The sequence below is a fragment of the Theropithecus gelada genome, chromosome 14, assembly GCF_003255815.1.
Source record: "Theropithecus gelada isolate Dixy chromosome 14, Tgel_1.0, whole genome shotgun sequence".
Lineage (NCBI taxonomy): Eukaryota > Metazoa > Chordata > Mammalia > Primates > Cercopithecidae > Theropithecus > Theropithecus gelada.
The window spans coordinates 16,515,567-16,541,303 of record NC_037682.1 but is presented as its reverse complement, the minus strand read 5'-3'; the positions used below and the strand labels follow the sequence as shown (position 1 = coordinate 16,541,303).

The following is a 25,737-nucleotide window of genomic DNA, read 5'->3' as shown; positions in this document are numbered from 1 at the left end:
AGCTCTGTTCCGAAGAGTGGGTTGGTAGGATGGACAGCCTGCACTCACGCCCCAACCCTGCCATTCTCAAATTGTGTGAGTCTAGGCAAGTTCCCAAACCTCTTTTGGCTCAGTTTCTCCCCCTATAAGATACCGAAAACAATGGTACCAACCTTATGAGAGTTATTGGGAAAACAATTGAAAGAATTAAAGTCATCATTGAAAGTGCTTAGAACAGCGCCTGGAACACAGTAAATGCTCAATAAATTTTACTTATTATCATAATCCATGAACTGATGATGGTACTAGTAATTTTAAAACTTTCAGATATGTCCCCGTCATTTGGGTCAGGTAGCTCTAGGTTAAAAATTGAAGGTGATGCAAATCTTTATTGTTTTTCCTACATTTTTTCTGTTAAGAAAAATAAAATCCCACTAAGGACTGAGACCTATCAGATCATCATTATCTGAAAGAGTGTTGGTCTCCAGAGATAAAGGTCTACCATAAATTTTCTTTAATACATTTGTGGGGATATTTTAGTTGCTGTATATAGAAAATTAGTATTTGAGCGTAAAATTCGGTGTCAGGTGTAGGTTTCAGTTCACCACCTGTCACTGACTCGTTGATAACTTCAAGTCAGTCACTCCTCTGGGTTTTGCTGATCTCCCTCAACTCTGCAATAAATGTTTTGCAAGAGATGACCAGGCTGGAGGCACCCTAGAGATAACAAGTTAATATTAATGATTACAATAATCTGTGGCCACAAGAATTGTAAGATTGATGGGGCTTGGGAGATGAGCCTATCCAGAACTTTTGCCAGGCAATGGGTCTTTTAAAAGTTGTGTCTGTGAATTTTGAAACTTTTGGCTTCTAGAATTCTTTTCATAGCTCTATTTTGTTTCTAACGTTTCTCCTTTCTTACATCTGTACAACGCTGTTATCTTTCTCATAACCTGGTCACTTTCCCAGCTGTCCTAGTTTCGAGTCCATAATAGTCAATAAGCCGAGAGATATTTCTTTCCAACCTTGTATGCCCCCCAATATGTTGTGCAAGTTTGTAAACCAACGCTGATGTTGTGCATGCACACTCACACATGCACATACACACAGGGCCCTTAAACGAGACCTCTCCAACTGAGTACACACACACTAATAAGCCCTGCCTTGTTTTGGGGTATCCACTAAGCAGCTCTCAGAAAATTCATCCTGAGAGCTAATCTAGGTGAACTACATTGTTCTACGATCTCCATCTTCCATGAAATAACCCTTTCTACACATTAAGCAACTGATGGCCTGGAAAGTACTTTGTAAACTATACCAGTAACTATGGTAACACAGATCCATATAGATGACCAAGTTCCCCCAAACAGAACCAGAGCTCACTCAACACCTGAAATAATCCTGATGGTTTAAAAAGCGACTGTTAGGCGTACGTATCTCTTTACCGCACTCTCCTCTCCTTCCCCCTCCCCTGAAAAAATCTAATTCTGAATTCCATAACAGGTTTAGGACAGTTTACAAGTCATTATTCATCTTTCACTTCTGCAGAAAACAACAAAAACTTTTCATAAACTTTTTTGAAGGTTTTATTTGCTGGTTCATTGTTTTGGGGTTTTAATTCTGGACAATTAAATGTATTAATAAAATTCTATTAATAGAGATGTACACAAAATTAATAAAATAAATTATTAATTATGTTCATCTGTATTCCCTTTCCCCTGAAGGAGCTAATTTACTCTTTGAATATTTGTTTCATAGTCACAGTTGGTGAAAGATTTCCAAGAATTGCGGAGGATCATAGAGTCTATGAACATGTTCCATGCCAACCTGGGGTTCTTCTTTCTTCACTTTGCCCAGATCTTAATGTTGGAAATGCTGGCGTGGCTACTACTGTATCATTTTGGCAGTGGCTGGCCTGTTACTATATTCATTTCCTTTCTTCTCACAATTTCTCAGGTAAGCAGGTATACTAAGCCCAGGCAGCGTCGTCATAAAAAGGCTCAGAATTTCTTCTCTCTTTAGATTGGTGCCAGCTGCTGCCTGACACTTCTTGGCAAGGTACTCATCAATGTCAGGTACTTCCCAGCAAGTGACCAAGCTTCACTGGGCTTTGGTTCTCTCCTCTCTAAAGTGAGGATAATAATGAATGTGGAATTATGCTAAGGAGGACTGATCAGGCAAATGTGTAAAATATAAAGCACAGTGTCTGGCCTATGGTAAATGTTTAATTAATGACAATTGCTGCTTTTTGCCCTGTTTTATCCCCACTATCTCAGTGATTTAAGTTCTGTCCTTTGCCATGCAACACACATATTTATCTTTCATTCTTTAACCAATCAACATTTATCAATGCATCAGACCACGAATTCTTCAAGGGCAGAGGTTATATCCTATAGAGAATAAGAACGTGTGAGTTCCTTCATAAATGACAAATAGCAACTGACACTCAGCAGGGCATTTGATAAATCTTTGTTGAATAAAGTATGAATCTCTGAACATAGCCTTCTATGAGCATGATACCATGTTGTCGATACAAAGGAAAAGTCAACATGCTCCCTGCTCCTGAGAGAACTCATCTAGTGGAGGAAATGGTCCTTCACAAACAGCTAAACACACTGCCTGGCACAATTCAATGCTATTAATCCCCAGGAAAGGAACAAGCATGTACTGTTGGAGCAGAAAAGAGCATCATTTAATTCTCATGAGAATCATTGGAAAGGGTTTCGTAGAGAATTAACTGCAATGTGTTTCCAGGTTCCAGAATTCTGGATGTTAATTCTTTTTCTTAAATCATCTTGTTTTATTTCTTGAAAAGTGACTTTTGGAAACAAGAAAGGAAACAAATATTTGTTTAGTGCATAGCATAAGCTGGACACTTTACATATACGTAAGTAGTACAACAACCCCGTGAGTCAGGTATTAGTGGCCCCTTTTATCAAATGAAGAACTGAAGGTGAGAGCTACCGAGTAACTTGCCCAGAGTCGTGAAGCTCGTTAATGGTGAAGAACAGTTTAGAATTCAAATCTGTCTGACACCAAAGACCATGGTCTTTGCACTCCATCCTGGAAACCTTTGAAAGTGACAAGGAGAGCATTGCAGGCTGAGACAACAAAGGCATAAAAGTTGGAAAGATCAGGCAGGATATGTCTGGGAGATAGAAACTAATTTTGGCTGGAGGTCAAACAAGACCACCCACTGTTCTCAAATAAGGTTGTGAATCTAATACGGGACTCATTGATTGATTCCTTGTTAGGGTCCCAATTTCTCTAACAGTAACTTCATCTCTCCTAGGCCCAGAGCTCATTTTTGCAGCATGACGTGGGGCACCTTTCCATATTTAAGAAGTCCAAGTGGAATCACGTGATGCATAAATTTGTGATGTGCCATCTCAAGGTATGGGACATCAGGGAGCATGAGGGGGATTCCTGAACATGAGTCCCTAAGGAGTAGTTCCCATGTTTGTGCATGGATATCAGTAAAAAATGTTTGCGATACCCCACAAATAAATGTCAGTGTACTGACAAGGTAGATAATATATACTCATATATAATACAACATCATAAAATATGTGTTGAAATGAGAATTTTAAATTTTTTGTGAGGATTCATTTAGTTCTGTTTAAGAAACTCTTATATTTTGTATTGCCCTGGTAGACTCTTTGGCTGAATCCCTGGCATCCCCCTGCCCTAAGGAATCACCTCATAGAAGAAAGTGTGTGCCTCGAAAAATGACGATGTGCATTGTGGAATCATAAGTGGGAATATTCTTAGAAGGGATGTGAAGGTTTATTGTTGGGAAGCTAGGGGAGACCAGCAAGCCTGATAGTCCTAGGGGTGGGGGCAAGGAGGGGGCAGCTATGAAGAAATAAAGGAAAAGATGCAAAACAGATACTAGTGAACAGAAAGACTAGTCAGGAAAAGCCAGGTGGCTCTGTTCAAGAGTGGAGGATTGCAAAATCCAGACTGCTGGAAAAAGCAGGTAGTGATATGACAGCTGGTCTTATCCCCGCTTACTTGGGCTCCAGGAAGCAGGTACACTGTCCTATGCACCACTGCAATGCAGCACCTAGGAGACTGCCTGGCGCATGGAGCGCCTCAATAAGCATTTGTTGAATGAAGGAATGAAAAAAAGAAAGAAAGAATGAGTGAGTGAATGAATGAATGAATGAATGAACCAGTTAACAGTGCAGGACTTCCAAGCATGGCTTCCAGCCCTGGCTCTGACTGTACTCATTGTGTGATCTTTAGTAAATCACATTCTATCTCTGGCCCTCAGTATTCCCATCAGTAGTACTAGGAGTTAAACTAGATCTCTGCTTTTCTAGAACTTTCTAGGTTTTGGTCACTATGTACTCTGGCCTAGAAGGGAAGCAAATGCCTGTGAGCCTTCCACTGAACCAAATCCTTGTGTTCAAACCAGGACCCCTTAGGAAAAACCCACGGGCACTGACTCAGAGCCTATTAGTTCTTCCCTAACACAGTGATTTTATACATATATCTCATTCTGGTTATCTGCTTCCCCAGCCCGTAGCGGCTTGGAAGTAGCCAACTAATGAAAGAGTGAAGACAATGCTGGAGTCAGGCCCACAGAGAGTAGTGAGCAGTAACTACTTACAGCAAATGATACAGAAGCACAGATGGGGACTCACAATGTGTGAGCCTGACAAGTGCCGAGTTCAGAACTAGTCCCGTTAGGCTATTTTCTCAAGTAATTCTAATGACGTGAGGACATAGTACTCCTAGTTTTCAGTTGAAATTCATGTTCAGAGGGGTTAAGTATTTAAGCCAATGGCTATAAACTGGTCAGTGGAGAATTCATAGCACAGCACTAAATATTGTAGGCACTGGAGCAGAGCTGCTCAATGCTGGCTATCATTTGGAGCCACCTCAAGAACTTATTTTTTAAAGCCCTGATGCCTAAGCACCATCTCTAGATATTCTAAATTCATCTCTGGTAGAGTCTAGACATCAGTGTTTTTTGAAAGTTCCCCAGGTGATTCGAACCTGCAAAAACGAACCCGCCTTCTGTGAGAATTCATGCACTCATGAGCTGGGTCACTTTGAACAAATTACTTAATGATTTTGAACCTCAGTTTCTTCAACTGTAAAATGAGGATAGACGATGGCTTCAACCTGATTAGGATGTTGTTAGGATTATACTCAATGCTCATGTGGCATGCTCAACCAAGTGTCTTGGCATACAGGAAATGCTTAATAATGGTTAGTTGTTACTAACCTAGGAACAGTCTTTCCATAATCAAAATGAAGACTCAGAATCAATAAGAAAAATGTTTAATCATTGAAGTATTAAGAAGATGGAGATAAATCACATCATCACTGAGTTGCAAGGTACCTGGAATCACCTACTTTTACCTACCCTCTCTCCCACTGATCAGTTTGAGCCTTAAGTCAATCGGATAACACAGAGTTGGATTTTGAGACGTGTCCCCCAAAATAGTTAGAATGAATAATAGGTTGTTATTTCATGTGACAGGTCACATTTGACCAGAAAATTCCTAGGGGCATTCTATTCCACCCTCTCTTCACCATCGTAAGATAGATGAGGCTGTTTCTGAATTCACTCAGAGATACTTACCACAGAATAAAAGCAGAGGCGGTTTCTTACGCTATTGCGAGTTTCAGGTAATAGGCCAGCCCATTTTTCCTCCTCTGTTCTGAGGAGTCAGAGGAAAGGTAAGACTCATCTGCCCTGGAGGTAGCTGGCAGTGGATTCAGTGCCAGTATGTGAAATATTTCAGATCAGCCCCACCCATGCTGGCACTTTAAAAAATAAATCACTGGTTTCCCATTGATCCAGATTTGTACACAGCTATTTCTACCTAAGCTGTGTCTCCAGACACAATTTTGCACTAGTCGAAATGAATATAACCTTGATGACTTGTGAACTGAGTAAGAAAATTGGAAATGGCTCTAAAAGCAAATCAAGTGTACTCTGCCTTTTTTGCAGGCAAAAACAGTGACTCATGAGCAAAATGAACATTGGCTTCAACTATGTGCAGGAGAGAAAACTACCTGTGGAGAGGAAAGGTGGGCAGGGAGGATGTAACAAAGAAAATTATAATGTAAACAGCAACATCCCCGCCTTAGACATGCATACAATTTTAAAGTTTAAAACTTAACCTCATGTCAATTGCCTCCCCCCACCACCTCCTGCAAAAGGCACCAATATGGAGATTCTTTAGAATTTTCATTTACCAACTGAGAAAAAATATATATGCTCTGGTCTTTCCAGTGTTTGCACAATAAAAGAGCACTTCCCAAAATAAACCATGAAATGTTTGCATACATTTTGGACTACTGTGAAATACTAAAATCAAAATGGACTCCTTGTAGCATATTTTTCTTATTCGTCAGTATGCACATATAAAAAAACTAAGAATCAAGTCTCATTATAGGGATAGTGGGACAGAACATTTGAAATTAAGATCTTCCTAGAAAATCTGGCCTATACTGATTCCATGATGACATCCTAAAACATTTTATTTTGGTAAGGAAAAGGAAAGTGTCAAGCATGTTATTTTCTGCAATCCCCTCAGAGGCCTCATCCATTTTATAGATGAGGAAATTGCCCAAAGTCACACACCTAAATAGATAGCCAAGTAGAGATTAAATTCAGGTTCGTCTCATTCCAAAGCCTGGGTTTGTTCTTTTTATTATTAGTAGTATTATTATACTTGAAGTTCTAGGGTACATGTGCACAACCTGCAGGTTTATTACGCAGCTGTACATGTGCCATGTTGGTTTACTGCACCATCGACTCGTCATTTACAGTAGGTATTTCTCCGAATGCTATCCCTTCCCGAGCCGCCCGCCCCAGACAGGCCCCGGTGTGTGATGTTCCCTGCCCTTTTTCTACTGCACTGAGAATAGACCTAACGTGGAAATGTGGAATGACAGGGTTGTTCCTGCCTAGAATTTGGGGAAGGGGCAGCCTATTTGGCGGGCAGCTGATAATCCTCTCTTGCCTGTGGAGTATTTTGTTTCCCTTGTCTCTGGCAATAGTGGCTTCCAGAAAGAGGGGCCAAGAGAAGGCGCTTATTTGGATCACACCCATAATTACTTGACCATTATTCTAAGCTTTACCTGTTAAGATCTGCTCCCCGTAGTATCATGAATCAAAGCCAGTCTCCCACATTACTGCTCACCACCACAGATAGTCATTGGCTAAAAGAGTACAGTCAGCGGGCGGAAGAGACCAAACATTGGCTCTCAGGGGACTTAGTTGAAAAGGAGAATATCTCATCACATTGTCCTTGTTCAGTTATCTACTACTTCCATTGGATTATATGTTTCCTAAGTGTGGAAACCTCATTTTATCATGTTTATCTTTATGTTCCAAATGCCTAGCTCAGTAACTATCTGACACCTAGGACATAATTCAAAATAAATAATGAATGTGTGAATAAATACACAATTATAAGAGTAAGTGGCTCATATGCAATTTAAAAAATCTTTTATCATTTTATTTTATTTTTATTTATAATCGACACATAGTAATTGTATGTATTTATGAGGTACAGTGTGATGTTTCAATGCGTATGTACGTTGTATAATGATCAAGTCAAGGTTGTTAGCATATTCATCACTTTAAACATTTATCATTTCTTTGTTGTAACATTCAATATCCTCTCTTCTAGCTATCTTGAAATATATAATACCTGATTGTTAGCTACAGTCACCCTACTGCAGTGGGCCTCAATCCTTCTGGCACCAGGGACCAGTTTCATGGAAGACAATTTTCCCATGGACCAGTGGGTGGGGGATGGTTTCAGGACGATTCAAACACATTACATTTATTGTGTACTTTATTTCTATTATTATTAGATTGTAATAATGAAATAATTATACAATTTACCATAATGTAGAATCAGCGGGAGCCCCGAGCTTGTTTTCCTGCAACTACTGGGTCCCATCTGGGGTGATGGGAGACAGTGACAGATCATCAGGCATTAGATTCTCATAAGGAGCATGTAACCTAGATCCCTCACATGTGCAGTTTACAACAGGATTCGTGCTCCTGTAAGAATCTAATGCTGCAGCTGATCTCACAGGAGGCAGAGCTCAGGCTGTAATGAGAATGACGGGGAGCAGCTGTAAATACAGATGAAGCTTCCCTTGCTTGCCTGCCACTCACCTTCTGCTATTCAGCCCAGTTTCTAACAGGCCACAGACTGGTACCGGTCCATGGCCTGGGGGCTGGGGACCCTTGCCCTAATGTGTAATAGAATGCCAAACTCATTTTTCCTGTCTAGCTGTAACTTTGTACCCATCGTATGCAATTTGATGGAAGAAACACAGAGCACTGATGGGGCCCTAGAAGGGGGGACAGAAATTGTTAAGTATAGTTTGTGACATGTTGAGGCTTAAGCATCATGAACTATCCATATATATATATATATATATAAAATATATATATATCACATATATATCATGTATATATGATATTTCATGATATTCAAGCTCAACGTGTCACAAACTATACTTAACAATTTCTGTCCCCCCTCTTCTGGGTGAGGAGGAGAGAGAGAGATCCATATATATATATATATATATACACACACACACACACACACACACACACACACACACACATATATATATATATGTGGAAAGTCCCCATTCAGGCATATGATTCAGGATATAGACTCAGGCTGGAGGGTTGCAAGAAGGTTAGGGAATGTTAATTGGGAATGAGATGGGGGTTGCTAAGAAACAACTGCAAAGAAGACTATGGAAACACAATGCTAATGCTCACAGATATTCAAATAAAGAGCCATCCCCTTCTACTACAGATGTTTGGTGTCCAGACCAGCATGCTCCTACAGAAATACAATGCACCACGTTAAAATGACACTTGCATTTCAAATTTTCTAATAGTCATATTTAAAAGGTAACTTTATTACTCCACATATATTCAAAATAGTATTATTTCAACATGTAATCAATGTAAAAATTATTGATGAACTATTTTACATTCCTTTTTTCATACTGAATCTTCAAAATCCAGTAGGTGTTTTATGCTTACGGCTTGTCTTTATTCGGTCGCTTTTCAAGTGCTCAGTTGCTCAATAGCCACATGTGCTAATGGCTATTGCATTGGACAGAGCGGACTAGAACATGCATAGACTGCTTGCTAAGCTATGTCAAATATGCAATAAAAAACTACTACGGCTGCTCATTCTTCTGTAAATGATTAACATAAAGGAGGAAAAACTGAATATCTCAGCATGCCAACATTTTACATACGTCATCTCATAACTCCCCAGACCACCCACAGACGTAAATGTGCTTATGTTATTTACCGGAGATAGAACTGAGCCTCAAAGAGGTTGGGTGACTTGCCCAAAACATGCAGCAGTATTTATACATCTGGTATATGTAACTAGGTTGATGTGCCTCCAAATTATTTGCTCTATTAAAATTTCAGACTTTCTATGGTAAAAAAAAAAAAAAAAAAAAAAAATCACAAACAACCTAATCAGAGGTGACTCAAGCTTGGCATCAGCTAAAATCTTTTTATTCTCATTTATTTTTGTATGAGAGCATTGAAACCGAGACATGCAAGGATCTGAGCCAAGCCCCCCAAGGAGATCACTTCAGATCCATGATTCTTTGAAACACTCATTGAAGTAAGATACCTGGGGCCGCTTCTTTTTCCCCAGAACTAATTAAAGTCTCGGAGCTAAGTCTTCTTTATATGTAAAATAGAAACAATTCTCTCTGCCCCACCTACCTTCAGCTTTTTTTTTAATGAAGATCAAATAAGAGAAGGATGGGAAAACATTTCTTTTGAACCAGCTTTTATGATTTTCATTACCAAGACTTTTAGCCTAAAGTTGAGTTTCTGGATCAGAGATTTATTTCTTTGTAAGCTATGAGTGCCTCTGTCCGATGAGTCATGCTGTGGCTCAGCAGTGGAGGCAAGCTAGAGAAACTCAGATGTCTTATTTTGACTTGGGGGATGCATGCAGAAAACTCTGAGAGTGAAGGGTATTTCAGGAAAGAATTATTTCAAGTAACGAGCCCTCTCTTCTCCTCAGGGCCTGTCAGCAAACTGGTGGAATTACCGGCACTTTCAACATCACGTAAAGCCGAACATCTACCCCAAAGACCCGGATATTGACATGGGCCCACTTTTTCTGCTCGGAGATTCACAACCTGTCAAGGTACACTTAGAAATCTTGAGCACTGGGGAAATGTTCCTGGAAGTGGTTCCTGGAAAGGCTTACAGCCTTGCCTTGGAAAAATCAAGCCAGAAATTCTGGCTTCACACACAATCTGACAACATTTCTCCTTCTTTTAGGCTCAAAATATAGATTTGAAATAACTGAATCTGGGGCTGTAAGAATACGAGGGCATTTAGAGTCGTAACCTTTAAGTCTATGACCTTAAAGATCATCCAGTCCAACCTCCCACAGCAGGAAATATGGGAATCCACATTACTCTGTTTGAGCAATCTCAGTGACAGATGGGTCCCTGCCCAGTGCCTGTCATTTTCTCTGAGGCAATACAAGCCAGTGTTAGATCGTGGAACCAGATGACTGGGGTTGCAATGACTGTCTGAGGTTTAAACAGGGCGTGGAGAAACATTCACTGAGAGAATATAGGTCAATATATTCAATAAGCACTAGGTCACGTACATTCGCGTACCTAGTTATCTCAACTAATTCTAGCCCAGTTAGAAGACTCTATGCTGTTATATTTCGTTCATGTTCATTTTGGTGCATTTATACATGAACTACAGCCCAAATGCCATGGAAGAGAGCTAGAGGTCTCACCTGTAATTTGAGCTTCTTAAACAACAGAAAAAGGAAGGGGAAAGTCATCTTCAGAATGTCTCAGTTAATGATTACTTTTTAAAACTTCAACTTGAAACCATCATGTAAAGGACAACATCAATTACCAAGATTTTTAGGAGAGAGTCTTTTTTTGTTGTTTGAGACAGAGTTTCGCTCTGTCGCCCAGGCTGGAGTAGCGTGGCGCAATCTCAGCTCACTGCAAGCTCCACCTCCTGAGTTCATGCCATTCTCCTACTTCAGCCTCCCGAGTAACTGGGACTACAGGTGCCCGCCACCACTCCCAGCTAATTTTTTATATTCTTTTTTAGTAGAGGCGAGATTTCACTGTGTTAGCGAGGATGGTCTTGATCTCCTGACCTCGTGATCTGCCCGCCTCAGCCTCCCAAAGTGAGGAGGGAGTCTTTCTTAAGCAAAGGAGGTATAAGGATAACCAAAGAAAAGTGCCTCCCCTCAAGTGAAGTACCTGAGAGTCAGATACTTGGCAAGAGGTCACTATCTCCTAGAAAAACTAGGAGTCTTATAAAAATAAAATGGTGTAGCCTCCTCGGTTGTTGCCTGTCTGGTCCATTAACCAAATATTGTGCAACTTCTTGAAAGTAGTTTTTTTCATCTTTGGGAGACTCACCCTTTTCCCTAGCTGAAAGAGAAAATAAGGTCTCTTGCTTTGAAAAAATTCTTGGTGATGTGATCACAAATCAGTTGCTTTTGACAATGATTCCGCAAACACATTGGACTTCCCTGATGTTTGTGGGTTTCTATGATCATCATTAGAATTGTAAAGTATTGATTTCTCCAGTTGTCCCCTCATATCTCCCCTTCCTCCTACAGAGCAAGGGAGTTTGTCTCAGGGAAGTTCGTGAAGCAGCTTGAGTTCAGACATGCCTTCTGTAGAGCTATTTTCAGTACCCATGCTACTTCTTCATAAACAATAGAGGTTACCTCTCCAAGTTCTCAAGCTGCTCCTGGGATATCCCTAAAACATGAGAGTTCTATGTAATATAATTTCAAAGCTACTCACAAGACATTATTTAAAATTATTTATTTAAACTCTAAAATTCAGTAGTTTCACATCAAAAACATTTCTAATCAGCCCTGGGCTTTTCCTTTCTTCCTTCTTTACTGTCTGCCTTTCTAATACTTTATTCAAATGTTAAGTTTCTTCAGCAAGCATTTATTAATTCTTCTATGTCCCGTGCTTATATCCTGGAAGACAGAATCCTCCTTTTGATACTCACAATCTGTCCATTATGGTTTGTTCACTCCCACACACTTCCAACTAGTCCCTTTACCATGTTTCCTGCTACTAAAATGTTTAAAGGTTTAGGAATAACTGCAAATAGCTATTATTACCTTATCACTATGATATTTCTTATAATTTTTGACAATAAGAGAAGGAAGGACCAACTACAAAATCCAAATACAAGAAATCTATACATAGGAGGAAAGATATCAAAGGAAAGGAGAAAGCAAGAGTCAAACACTGCCCAGAGTTTTAACTGAATGAACATAGGCAAAAATACAGAGTGAGTGTGAATTATCATTTATTCATTAATTCCTTCAATAAACATTTATTGAGTGTCTGCTAGATACTAGAGATATAACCATTACTTCTATCCTCCTTTCAAAGCATTTGCTGCCTTTGTGCCCTGATTATATGCCAGATTAACTAAGGAGACTCCTAGAAAATGAATCAAATTCTCAGTAGTGAATGTAATATTATAATTATATTATTATATAGTAATTATATAATGTATAATAAATATTATATGTACTATCATCATGGGCTAAAATAATAAATGATAGTGTGACTTCAATGATGAGAACATAAAAGAAGAAAGATGAGACAGACAGGAGGGGCCATGACTATATATTTTATCGTATTACCATTTAGTATCTTTTGGATGAATGAATTTAAAAGAAAATTCTTGACTGTGATGAATGAATCACACATCTGTTGGATGAATGAATGAATATGGAGCAGAATCCTAAATGCCATAGTTGAAGAAGCACAAGAAAAACTCAGAAATGTCCCATTTCAGTGACCATTCCACCTCACATAAAGAGAAAAAAAAATTCAAAATGATTCCCACAGGAACAAAAAAATGATACAATTCCTACAATCCAATGGAATATTCCATTTGTGATAGAATTACCCACATATAATGAAAGCAAGACGAGGCCACAATATTTCTTCCTCCCATCCTGGTTCTGGTTCTTCTAGTGCCTCAGACTTGAAAGCTAATGAACACTGATCAGATGGTTCTTTCCATAAAGATTTTAGACACACACAAGCATGTGCACACACACACATACACACACACACATACACACACATGCATCCTTGAGTGTGATGACCAGAAGTATGGTCTCTTATTTTTGTTTTATTCTCTCTCCATTCAGTACGGCAAGAAGAAAATCAAATACATCAACTATGAAAAGCAGCACCTGTACTTCTACATGGGTGAGTCTCCCAGAGCCACATTCCTTATATCCCATTTCCTTGAAGCAAGTACTTGTCAAGGCAGAAGTCACAATTGGAATGCTCTCACAGAGACCGGCCCACGTCCTATTGCTATTGAGCAAAGCAGCATGTCTTATTTCAGACTCCCTGGGGTGGAAATCTGCAAAGGGAAATGGAAAAATAAACAGCCTTTTTAAACAGCACCTCATCACTCTGAGAGTTGGATGGGGAAGGAGGGAGATACCCAGTGAGGGAGGGAAGCCAGGCTGCCAGTCAAGGGACCTGCATCAAGGACTGTCATTCTGGAAAGACCAAACATCTATCAAGAGAAAAGAATAATGGTGTTTGGGTAGGGAGGAAGTAGAGATGGGGAGATAAATCTGAAGCATTGACAGTGTGACACCAGAAATGGAGAGGCCGGGGAACAAAGGGCACCTGCAGTGCTCTTGTGTGGAAGAAAGCTGTCTGCTCCCATGACCTGCATATAGCTGTGGAAAGGCATGAGACATATATATCTGAGTGTGGGCATGTGGGTCAAGTTTGAAGGAAAATACAGGTAGCTGCGTAAATCTGATACCAGTAAAAGAACATCATAAGCGAAGACTGCTCTTAACCAATATCAAACTCATAACAGCTCACAAAAAAAGCTTTCAAGAAACCCCCAAATCTGCCCAACTAAAACATGTATCTGGGGAATAAACCAAAATCAGGGAAAGAACCAAACATTTCCTGTAGTCCAGTTGTTCTCAACCAGAGCAATTTTGCCTCCCAGGGGCAATGTCAAAAGATATTTTTTTGGTTATCGCAACAGAGGAGGAGGGAAGGTATTGGCAGTCAGTGGATAGAAGCCAGGGATGCTGCTAAACATTCTGCGATGCAAAGGAAGCCCCTCATAAAAGTAATCATCTCACCCAAATTGTCAGCAGTGCTGGGCTTGAGAAACACAGTTGCAGATGATCTGATTTGCCCACGTGTAGGCCACAAATGGCCACCCCTATCATGCCAGAGGAAGATAGCAGGGGGCAAATTTTTTGAAGTGTGAGGTCGACCATCACTGCTGGATCCTCTACAGTGGGAATTCAGCCTTCCCCATCCTGCACTCGTCACCTGCCCCGCTGCTCTTGCAAAACCTAAAAGACGAATGAGGACATCGGTGTCCCATTTTTAAAAGGTAGCTGATTCCCAGCCTGACTAGATGTGTGTCTGGAAAAGAAAACCCTGTTGGAGTTTCTTCTCTGAACTCTCCTGAGAAACATGTGTTTACCTCCCCTGTCTGAAGTGGGACAATATGCCCTTACCTTATGAGAAATGAGGGAATGGTGTTAATTCACTGCAAAATGCCCACTTCACAAACCACCCTACCACCACCAAGAGCTGCTTTATTGTGGCCTTGCCCGGCAAATGCTAGCTTAACATCTTGGGTACAAATGAGTCGTACTCAAACTGTCAAAAAGAAACAAAACCAGACAGTTGTTAAAGGCAGCAAGACAAATCATATTCAGGCTATCGCACTAGGGGAGAGAGACTTCACCATAAACCGAGCTTAATTCTCCTGACGCAAAAGTGAGAGAGAGGCTTTTTAAATGCTGGAGCATGCTAAAGGAAAAGTACTGAAAGACACTGGGAGATGGGGTGGGGGTGGAGGAGCTGGTTGGTAAGATTTGTCCAGGCTGTCTGTGTCTGCTAACTGGTACTTATCAAAGTTAGGCTCCTATCCTCCCAAACAGACTGACAGATAAGAGCCCCATCCTTCTTGATGACTACATTTCAAAGAGATTGTTACCAGGCCCTTGAGAAATACATTTCTGGAGTGTAGAAGCTACATCTCAAAAGAAGACACAAAGGATTTATAATTGTCAGTGTCCTAAAGTAAATGCTCTATAAAAAGGGGTGTCAGGTGCCTATAGTCAGACACTTGCCAGAATAAACAGTAAATTATTTTGGCAGCCCTGAGCTTTCTCAGGTAAAAACTTCAAGGATGCTGGGATTATCCCAGAGAGATAGCCTTGAGCTTTGAGGAACTATGCTAGTGTTTGTTCAAGTTTCTTAGTGTGGAGAGTGGATGAAATCATTTGTGCTGAGAGTCTGCAATTCTCGTAGGCCAAGGATGAGGCCTAGTTGAGAAGAGGGCTCAAAGGATCCTAACTAAAGTTTAACCAGGGAGACAGCCTTTGTCAAAAGTCAGAGGATCTCAAGGATCCTCTGTGCCTGGGAAGCCTCAGTGATGCTGGGGAAAAGGCAGGTAAATAACTCTCACCAGGAAACAAGTATACTTTCTTCATCTCTGACACCTCAACACACTATAATGGGGCTAAATCCCAAAGATCCAGGGAGACTGAAGGACTCCAAGGACCTTGAAAACACTTGAAAGCTGGTAGCAGAAGCTGTTCAGGGATGCCTTCATCAAAAATGACTCAAATCTCCCAAGCTTTCCTAGCTTCTTTGAGGCAGCTTGAACCTGGAGCTACTGATCTAATTCTTAGCCCCGTCTTTTAGACTTGAAATGCCCATTGCAGTCCAGGAAGGGGCCGTGGATCTCCACTTGCATCTTTCCTTGGGGCCAGCATTCCAGGAATGCTGCATTAAGGAGATAGACTCCTGCTCACTTGCATTGGGGTCACATTTTTTAATTAAATACATTTACTGGATTTATTAAATAAATTTATTAAGTACGTTATAAAAATACAACACAGTAATCACAAAACAGATGCTGGATCATCCTAATACCAAAAACAGGGAGAGACAGAACAATAAAATGAGATTTTAGGCCAGTACCCCTGATGAACATCAATGCGAAAATTCTTACTAAAATACTGGCAAACCAAATCCAGCAGCACATCAAAAAGCTTATTCACCACAATTAAGTTGGAATTCAAGGCTGGTTCAACATACACAAATAAATAAATGTAATCCATCACATAAGCAGAACCAATGACAAAAACCACATGACTGTCTCAATTGATGCAGAAAAGGTCTTCAATAAAATTCAACACCCCTTTATGCTAAAAAAACTCTCAATAATCTAGGTATTAATGGAAAGTATCTCAAAACAATAAGAGATATTAACGACAAACACACAGCCAATATCATACTGAATGGGCAAAAGCTGGAAGCATTCCCTTTGAAAACTGGCACAAGACAACCTCTCTCACCACTCCTATTTAACATAGTGTTGGAAGTTTCTGGCCAGGGCATTCAAGCAAGAGAAAGAAATAAAGCATATTCAAATAGGAACAGAGGAAGTCAAATTGTCTCTGTTTGCAGATGACATGATTGTATATTTAGAAAACCCCATCATCTCAGCCCAAAATCTCCTTAAACTGATAAGCAACTTCAGCAAAGTCTCAGGATACAAAATCAATATACAAAAACCACAAGCATTCCTATACACCAATAATAGACAAACAGAAAGCCAAATCATGAGTGAACTCTCATTCACAACTGTTACAAAGATAAGAAAATACCTAGGAATACAACTTACAAGGAACATAAAGGATCATTTCAAGTAGAACTACAAAGCACTGCTCAAGGAAATAAAGAAAGACACAAACAAATGTAAAAATATACCATGCTCAAGAATAGGAAGAATCAATATCATGAAAATGGCCATATTGCCCAAAGTAATGTGTAGATTCAATGCTATCCCCATCAAGGTACCACTGACTTTCTTCACGGAATTAGAAAAAACTAGTTTAAATTTCATATGGAACAAAAAAAAGCCCATATAGCCAAGACAATCCTAAGCAAAAAGAACAAAACTGAAGGTATCATGCTACCTGACTTCAAACTATACTACAAGTATACCAAACTATACTACAGTAACCAAAACAGCATGGTACTGGTACCAAAACAGATATATAGACCAATGGAACAGAACAGAGGCCTCAGAAATAATGTCACACATCTACAACCTTCTGATCTTTGACAAACCTGACAAAAACAAGCAGTGGGGAAAGGATTCCCTATTTGATAAGTGGTGTTGGGAAAACTGACTAGCCATATGCAGAAAACTGAAACTAGACCCCTTCCTTATACCTTATAAAAAATTAACTCAAGATGGATTAAAGATTTAAACATAAGACCTAAAACCATAAATACCCTAGAAGAAAACCTAGGCAAAACAATTCAGGACATAGGCATGGGCAAAGACTTCATGACTAAAACACCAAAAGCAATGGCAACAAAAGCCAAAATAGACAAACAGGATCTAATTAAACTAAAGAGCATCTGCAGAGCAAAAGAAACTGTCATCAGAGTGAACAGGCAACCTACAGAATGGGGGAAAATTTATTTAATCTAGCCATCTGACAAGGGGCTAATATCCAGAATCTATAAGGAACTTAAACAAATTTACAAGAAAAAAACAAGCAACCCCATCAAAAAGTGGGCAAAGGATATGAACAGACACTTCTCAAAAGAAGACATTTATGCAGCCAGCAAACATATGAAAAAAAACTCATAATCACTGGTCATTAGAGAAATGTAAATGAAAACCACAATATGATACCATCTCATGCCAGTTAGAATGGTGATCATTAAAAAGGCAGGAAAAAACAGATGCTGGAGAGGATGTGGAGAAATAGAAATGCTTTCATACTGTTGGTGGGAGTGTAAATTAGCTCAATCATTGTGGAAGACAGTGTGGTGATTCCTCAAGGATGTAGAACCAGAAATACCATTTGACCCAGCAATCCCATTACTGGGGATATACCCAAAGGATTATAAATCATTCTGCTATAAAGACACATGCACACATATGTTTATTGCAACACTATTCACGATAGCAAAGACTTGGAACCAACCCAAATGCCCATTAATGTTAGACTGAATAAAGAAAATGTGGCACATATATACCATGGAAAGCTATGCAGTCATAAAAATGGATGAGTTCATGTCCTTTGCAGGGACATGGATGAAGCGGGAAACCATCATTCTCAGCAAACTAACACAGGAACAGAAAACCAAACACAGCATGTTCTCACTCATAAGTGGGAGTTAAACAATGAGAACACACGGACACAGGAAGGGGAACATCACACACCAGGGGCTGTTGGTGGGTTGGGGGTTAGAGGAGGGATAACATTAGGAGAACAACCTAATGTAGATAGATGATGGGTTGATGGGTGCAGCAAACCACCAAGGCACGTGTAGACCTGTGTAACAAACCTGCACGTTCTGCACATGTATTCCAAAACTTAAAGTATAATTAAAAAAAAAAAGGATGCTGGAAAATATTTAGAGAAATGGGAAGATGGTCAGGATATGCTTTATTTTTAAAGGTAGTGTACCAAACAGTACTATAGGTAGCATAATAGCAATTTTTAGAACATATATTAATATATCTCTATTCAAAATGTTTATGGTAATATTTGGGTAGTAAGATTACAGGTGATTTTCCTCTTTTTACTTTTATTTTAGTTTCAAGGGTACATGTGCACGTTTGTTATACAGATAAATTGTGTGTCTCAGGAGGCATCACTACTCACAATAGCTAAGACACGGAATCAGCCTAAATGCACATCAATGGTAGACTGCTTAGATAAAATGTGGTACGTATACACCATGGAATACTACACATCCATTCAAAAGAATAAGATAATGTCCTTTGCAGCAATATGGATGGAGATGGAGGCCATTATCCTAGGTGAACTAACGCAGGAACAGAAAACCCAACACTGCATGTTCTCACTTCTACGTGGGAGCTAAACATTAAATACACATGAACACATTCTGTTTATTTATTCAGCATCATTTTTTGTTCTATTTCAGTTGGGCTCCCACTCCTTATGCCAGTATATTTCAACCTGCAATCTATGCAAGTGATGTACCTTCGAAGATACTGGGTGGTGAGTAATGTGGCTCATTCTCTGAAACTAGACCAAGTAGAAGAGGGAAAATGAAAATGCTGTGTCCTCTCCAGATATAGCTTCCTTGAATAACAAGGCATAAGATTCAGCCAGAATGTGAAGGGACCCCAAGCCAATGAAACAGAAATGAAATCATGTTCAGGGTGTATAACTTTCAAGTGCTTTTCTCTGCAGGACATCGCCTGGGTTAGCAGCTTTTACATCCGATATTTCATCACATTTGGCCCATACTTTGGAATCTTTGGGACTGTGTTGCTCATCTATTTGGTCAAGTAAGAATACTATTTTATTTCGGTAATCCAAATGATCCTTGTCAGATCCTTCCCCATCAGAGCTATTTGTCATCAGTTTTAAAACAGATTAGATTATGACATCATGCCCCATTTCTTGCAGCTGAGGTGTTTTTAAGCAAATGTGAAAAAACAGTAGTTCAAATAGTTGAATAAGACGAGCCCTTTGCAAAAAAAAATTTGCCCAATCCCCATTTTTACCCACGTCCTGGATTCTTAAAGGAAGCATTTCAATTGAATCCTAAATCCTTAAAACTGTAATCTAGGTAGACATAGTAATCCCTACCAAAGAATGACAGGGAAGGAATTTTTTTTTAAGTTATTTTATGACTAGAGGTTTTCCCAATGCATTTTTGTTTGAATAGTCCTCTCCACTTTTCCAGTGTAATCCTCCCTCATTCTGTTGTCAAGTTATTCTAAGTCCTAAATAATTATAAGAATAATGATAGCTACTATGCATCAGACACTTTGTTAAAGGCTTTACATGCTTTATCTTATTTGATGTAATCCTCACACAATGCTGCAGTGTAGATAGTATCATGCTCATTTTTCTGCTAAAGGAACTGAAGTTTAGGGAGATTAAATCATAGGCCCAAGGGCATGTAAGAGCAAGTAAGAGCCAAGGCCAGTGCCGAAACAGAACTTGAATCCAGCTCTTATCTGACGACAAAGCCCAGGCTGTCAACCAGTTTGCATGTGCCCTTAAATTTCCCTAGTGGTTTTGATCTTTGCACTAGAGCTACAGAAAACTTTAGAGGTTCTGCTCCCATACATTTGGCAGTCATGTGGCTGAATGCTTAGTGTGTCATCTCTTGATATAAAGGTCTTTCAGAGAAGAAAAAGAAAGATCACCATTTTACTGGAAACTCTGAGTCTCTTTCATTTCCTCCAGTGCTCAACCAGCTCTACCAGGGGTTATGCAAGCCCAGTGCTTGCTACTGAAACACCCTAAACAGTCATCACTTCCTCCTTTTATTCCTCCAAAAGGTTTCTTGAAAGTCCTTGGATTGCATATGTTACCCAGATGAGCCACATACCAATGAGAATGAGCACAGAGGAGAACCGAGACTGGCTCAGCACTCAGGTAATGATGGAGTTCCTCGGGGAGAATCTTTCTAACCACACTGATTTAGAACCCGGTCCCTCCCTTGACACACGGGGATTATGGGGATTACAATTCAAGATGAGATTTGAGTGCGGACACAGGCAAACTGTATCAATGGACAATTTGATGGGAAGAGGGCTAGGAAATGGGTGCTAGTTGACGGTTGGGGAAGAAATTATAGGGGTGTGGAGAATGTTCCCAGTCCACCTTTGGGTGGGGCCACAGAACCCATCAAGTCATGAGTCATGCATGGGTCCGAGTGGGGACAGTCTGAAAAACATCTCAAAAAATTAATCTTAGCTTCTATAATAGTGATGTTATCTACAAGCACAATTGGGAAAGTCACAAATCCTGTCACCTCTGGCCGCATGACTCCTGAGCAGTAAAGAATTATAGAAACTATGCCTCCATCTTAGCAGAATTCAGGCCCCTCTCACAATCCTAACGTTATGGCCTTTTATTAGTTATACAAAAGCAGTTCAGTTTTGGGAAGGGCTACTATCATCCTTGCTTTAAGGTTAAACTACAAAATAAGTTCCTCCCAAATTAGCTTAGCCTACACCCAGGAATTACAAAGGACAGCTTGGAGATCAGAAGCAAGATGTAGTCAACTATGTCAGATTTATCTTACTGTCATAATTTTGCAAAGGTGGTCTCAAATATTTTCTTTGTTTGACACTTGGGCTCATTTATAACTAATATAAGCTTTTTCTTTGCAGGTCTTGGCCACCTGTAATATTGAACAGTCCTTTTTCAATGACTGGTTCACTGGGCACCTGAACTTCCAAATTGAGCACCAGTGAGTAACAAGAATAGTCCTTAGTAGGGCAAGTGCAGTCACTTATAACATCCCCATATATAATCCAGATCAGGCCCTAGGCTCAAGGTCTCAGAGAACCAGCATTTTCTACAGGCTGCTATCTTTCTATTAGCAACGATGGGGAAGAAAGGGAAGGAAGGATGGATGGATGGATGGATGGAAGGAAGGAAGGAAGGAAGGAAGGAAGGAAGGAAGGAAGGAAGGAAGGAAGGAAAGAAAGAGAGAGAAAGAAAACAAGAAAGAGAGAGAAAGGAAGGAAGGAAAGAAAGGAAAGAAAGAAAGAAAAAGAAAGGAAGGAAGGAAGGAAGGAAGGAAGGAAGGAAGGAAGGAAGGAAGGAAGGAAGGAAGGAAGGAAGGAAGGGAAAAGAAAAGAAAAGATTGTGAGTAAATAGAGTGAAATCTTGGAAAAGTGCCTGTGATTCCATTTTCAGATACCTGCAGGCTTGAGAAGTGGGTAACCAAGTTGTGTTGAAATTTAATTTAAATATCTATCTCTTTAGATCTGAAGTTATAAACTAATCAATGATAAAACCCATTCCCTGACGCAATATTCAAATGGTATTGGCAATACTTTGCCGATGAGGTCAGTTAGGTGGCCATAAAATAAAGAGAAAATGGTAACACTTGGAGAGTTGATCTCCAGAATATTCAAGGGAGAGACTGTCCACATCCTCTTTACCTAAGCCATATTTTGGATAGTCAGAGAAGGAAAGAACTCTTACACTTGCTCATTTAATTTTCTCATCCTTTCCTTCATGTTAGTTCTTAAAAGTCTCAGCAAAACAAGGAAGGACTATTATTCACATTTTATCAAAGATTAAGTTAAAACCCAGGAAAGTCACCTGGGTGATTAGTGGAAAATCTTAAATAAAAATCCATATCTCCTCACTCCTTATTCCTATCCCAGGACTTTTTGCTATATGCCATGACTAGAACTTATTGAATATTCATCTATTCATGGGATAGGAGTTAGATGGTGTTTGGGAACCTCCGCCTAGTCTCTTTGCTAAAACATAACAAGAGTCACCTTTACTCCAGTTCCCAATAAGTTCCTCATCTTCATCTGAGACCACCTCAGCCTGGACCTTATTGTCCATATCATTATCAGCATTTTGGGCAAAGCCATTCGATAAGTCTCTAGGAAGTTCCAAACTTTCCCACATTTTCCTGTCTTATTCTGAGCCATCCAAACCGTTCCAACCTCTGCCTGTTACCCAGTTCCAAAGTCATTTCCACATTTTGAGGTATCTTTTCAGCAACATCCCACTTCCGGTTCCAAATTACTATATTAGTCTGTTTTCACACTGCTGATAAAGTCATACCCGAGACTGGGAAGAAAATGACGTTTAATTGGAATTACAGTTCCAAATGGCTGGGGAGGACTCAGAATCATGGCGGGAGGCAAAAGGCACTTCTTACATGGCAGTGGCAAGAGAAAATGAGGAAGAAGCAGGAGAAAATGAGGAAGAAGAAAAGCAGGAACCCCTGATAAACCCATCATGTCTCATGAGACTTATTCACTATCATGAGAATAGCAGAGGAAAGACTGGTCCCCATGACTCAATTACCTTCCCCTGGGTCCCTCCCACAACACGTGGGAATATGGGAGATACAATTCAAGTTGAGATTTGGGTGGGGGTACAGTCAAACCGTATCAGATGGATAGAGAGAAAGAGAGAGACAAAGACAGAGACAGAGATGGGGGACAGGGGTATCTTCAGCTCCCCTAGGTAATTCAAAGTGATAGACAATCCATACCTTCATTTGACATGGCAAAATATAAACATATTCAATGAAGATAACATTTACTTTGTTAGCATTTCCCAAACATTCACCACCCACTTGGCTTGCAGAGGTGTTAAGAGATAAGGATATTTTGGCAGGAGGTTTTTAACTTCCCAGAACAGCCGTATTGTGCAAGGTCAAGGTTGGGTCTGCATTGCTGATATAGTTTTATTTGGTAACAGAAGGAAGAAAACTCAGAGTTTTTCTTTAGGTCTAAATTTTATATCTCTTGTATCTTTCTCCAGTCTGTTCCCCACAATGCCACGCCATAATTATCACAAAGTGGCGCCTCTGGTGAGGTCACTGTGTGCCAAGCATGGATTGCAGTATGTGAATAAACCCATGTTGAGGGCGTTTGGAGATATTGTCAGGTAATAACATAATTTCTCTTGGCTCACAGCTCTCATTTGTCTTTACTGCCACTCCCCAGACTATTCAGTGGCTTATGAATCATTCATTTAATAACCACTTATTAAGGGTCACCTGTGTGCTCAGTGTGGCTACACGGCACCATAGGGAACCGTATCAACAACAACAAAATAATGATAATACTGACCTTTTACCTATAGGTACAGCTTAGTGAAAATGCTTTACTGTCCTACTAAATTTCAAATTTCTTAAAATCAAGGCTGTATATTATTTGCCTTTCTATCCCCCACAGAGCTTCCTACATGTGTTAGAATTTAAGTAGTGGGAGGAACTGTCAGATCATCTGGTCCAGTGTTGCAAATTTAGAAGCCTGCCGGGTCCAGTGGGGTATAAATGTGCAGCTCAGGCTGGGGTGATTAATTAAGAGTAGTGAGGCATGCAGAAACTGAAAATCCATACTTATCCTTAGGCATTCACATACAATTTCCTAAAGAATGTTGTGCTGGTTAAATTAACAACCAGTAATCTGGGTTTAATAACTTTCTCTTTAGTTTAGGATTGAAAAAAAAAAAAAAAACATCTCAAATGAGGCCAACAAGGCCAGGCCTGATCTGATCTGATCCCTGACCAGTGCTCCAGCTTCAGACTCTCCACCACACTCCTCTTTCTCTGTCCCCCAGATAATTTCCTCCAGAAATTAGTGCAATTGGCCTACCTTAAGTTGCCGTGAAACTCCCTTCCCTAGTTGTCTTATCCTTTTGCCACTTTTTCTTCTGCCTGGAATGTTCCCCCAAACCTCCACCTCCCTTGACATCATCTTGTCAATTGCCATTCTTTCTCCAAGGCTCAATTCAAATGCCTTTTCCTCATGTCTATCTCCTCTGACCCCAAAACTAAATTAGTCGCCTGCTCTTGCAGCACCTGGTTCTCTTCATTTGTGAAGTTTATCACAATTGTATTCAAATAACATATTGGGTAATAAATTATTTAATATGTATCTCCCAAGCTAGACCAGGAATTTCATGTGGACAGGACTCACATCTACCCTACTCATTGCTGTACCACCAGAGCCTAGAAAAATATCCTCCATATTATAAAATAGGGTTGATAGATAAATATAGGATGGGTGGATTTACAGGTATATAGGCTCAGAAAAGAATAAAATGAAAGAAAATCTCAATGTTCTCCATAAAGGAAAGGTGAATTCACCTACTAAAAACAATTCAGTCAACAGAATTGGTCAACAGAGGATGACATTTATCAGATGTAGCTGAAAATGACAACATTGTTCTGAACCAGGCAGAGAGGCAAATTCCATTTAAGAGCTTTCTTAACATTACAGTCTCACCTCCTGATGATCTTGTTTATTCCTTCCACAGAGCCTTGAAGAAATCTGCAGCCCTGTGGGTGGATGCTTACTATGAAACATGATGCCAAATGTCAGCCTTGATACACATGTAATTGCATCTCTGATGAGGGTTGGTGCATGTGTAGGAGCTCTTCCCTGCTTAACTGGGAATTAATTATCACCATTGGTATACCTGACTGTGCTGTTCTAGGAATATGAATCCCAAGCACATGTGATAACCCCTTCCCTAAAAGTCTTCTTTGCAAGTAACAACCTAGGAAACACAAGATGACATTGACCAGGGTTATAAAAGGGAAACAGAGCCCAAAATTTTTGTTTTTTCACTAGAACCTTAAACTCAGTCCTCCCAATAGACCTTAGTCAGATCATCTCAGTCAAGGGTCAGAAGTACAAGAACCAGGCAAAAGTTTTATGGATGAAGTGGACAAAGGGAGAAGTTGGCCAAAAGAGAGCCATCTAACAGGGTACTTTGGAAATTAGTGCAATTGCTCTTAGAAAAGAATCATATGTGTAAGAAGTTCCTCTTGAAGCACAAACGTTTTTTACTTATTTCTTTTCATATGTGTGAACTTCTTTTTCTTTAAAAACTGAATATAATTAACATTAAAATTTCTTCAAATATTTTAATATTGACTTCAGATCTTCATTATTGTAACTGCATATGTGTCATTAATGTATATATACATTTTCTTTCCAAGTAGACAAATTAAAATATCTATGAAATATCTTAAAAGAACTTCCTACATCTAGTCCTAATAGCAACAGATCAAGCAGGTTAATGTTCTGTATTTAAAGACGTGTTGTGTTTCACTAAAGAATAGACTGTGTTCTAAGTATAAGATTTTGTTGCCTACTCCCTACCCACCGTGCAG

General features: G+C 39.7%; 1 protein-coding gene across 1 annotated transcript in view; it reads left to right on the top strand.

Annotated features, from left to right (window-relative positions):
* Positions 1-24,927, top strand: part of LOC112605846 (putative fatty acid desaturase 2-like protein FADS2P1) — a 38,078-nt gene extending 13,151 nt beyond the window's left edge. Inside the window, exons 3-12 of the mRNA XM_025355779.1 lie at positions 1,738-1,935; positions 3,272-3,373; positions 10,041-10,166; positions 13,200-13,260; positions 19,030-19,106; positions 19,302-19,399; positions 20,405-20,501; positions 21,242-21,321; positions 23,373-23,498; positions 24,876-24,927. Coding sequence (XP_025211564.1) covers positions 1,738-1,935; positions 3,272-3,373; positions 10,041-10,166; positions 13,200-13,260; positions 19,030-19,106; positions 19,302-19,399; positions 20,405-20,501; positions 21,242-21,321; positions 23,373-23,498; positions 24,876-24,927 — 1,017 coding nt within the window. The remainder of the gene's footprint in view (positions 1-1,737; positions 1,936-3,271; positions 3,374-10,040; positions 10,167-13,199; positions 13,261-19,029; positions 19,107-19,301; positions 19,400-20,404; positions 20,502-21,241; positions 21,322-23,372; positions 23,499-24,875) is intronic.
* The last annotated feature ends 810 nt before the right edge of the window (positions 24,928-25,737 follow it).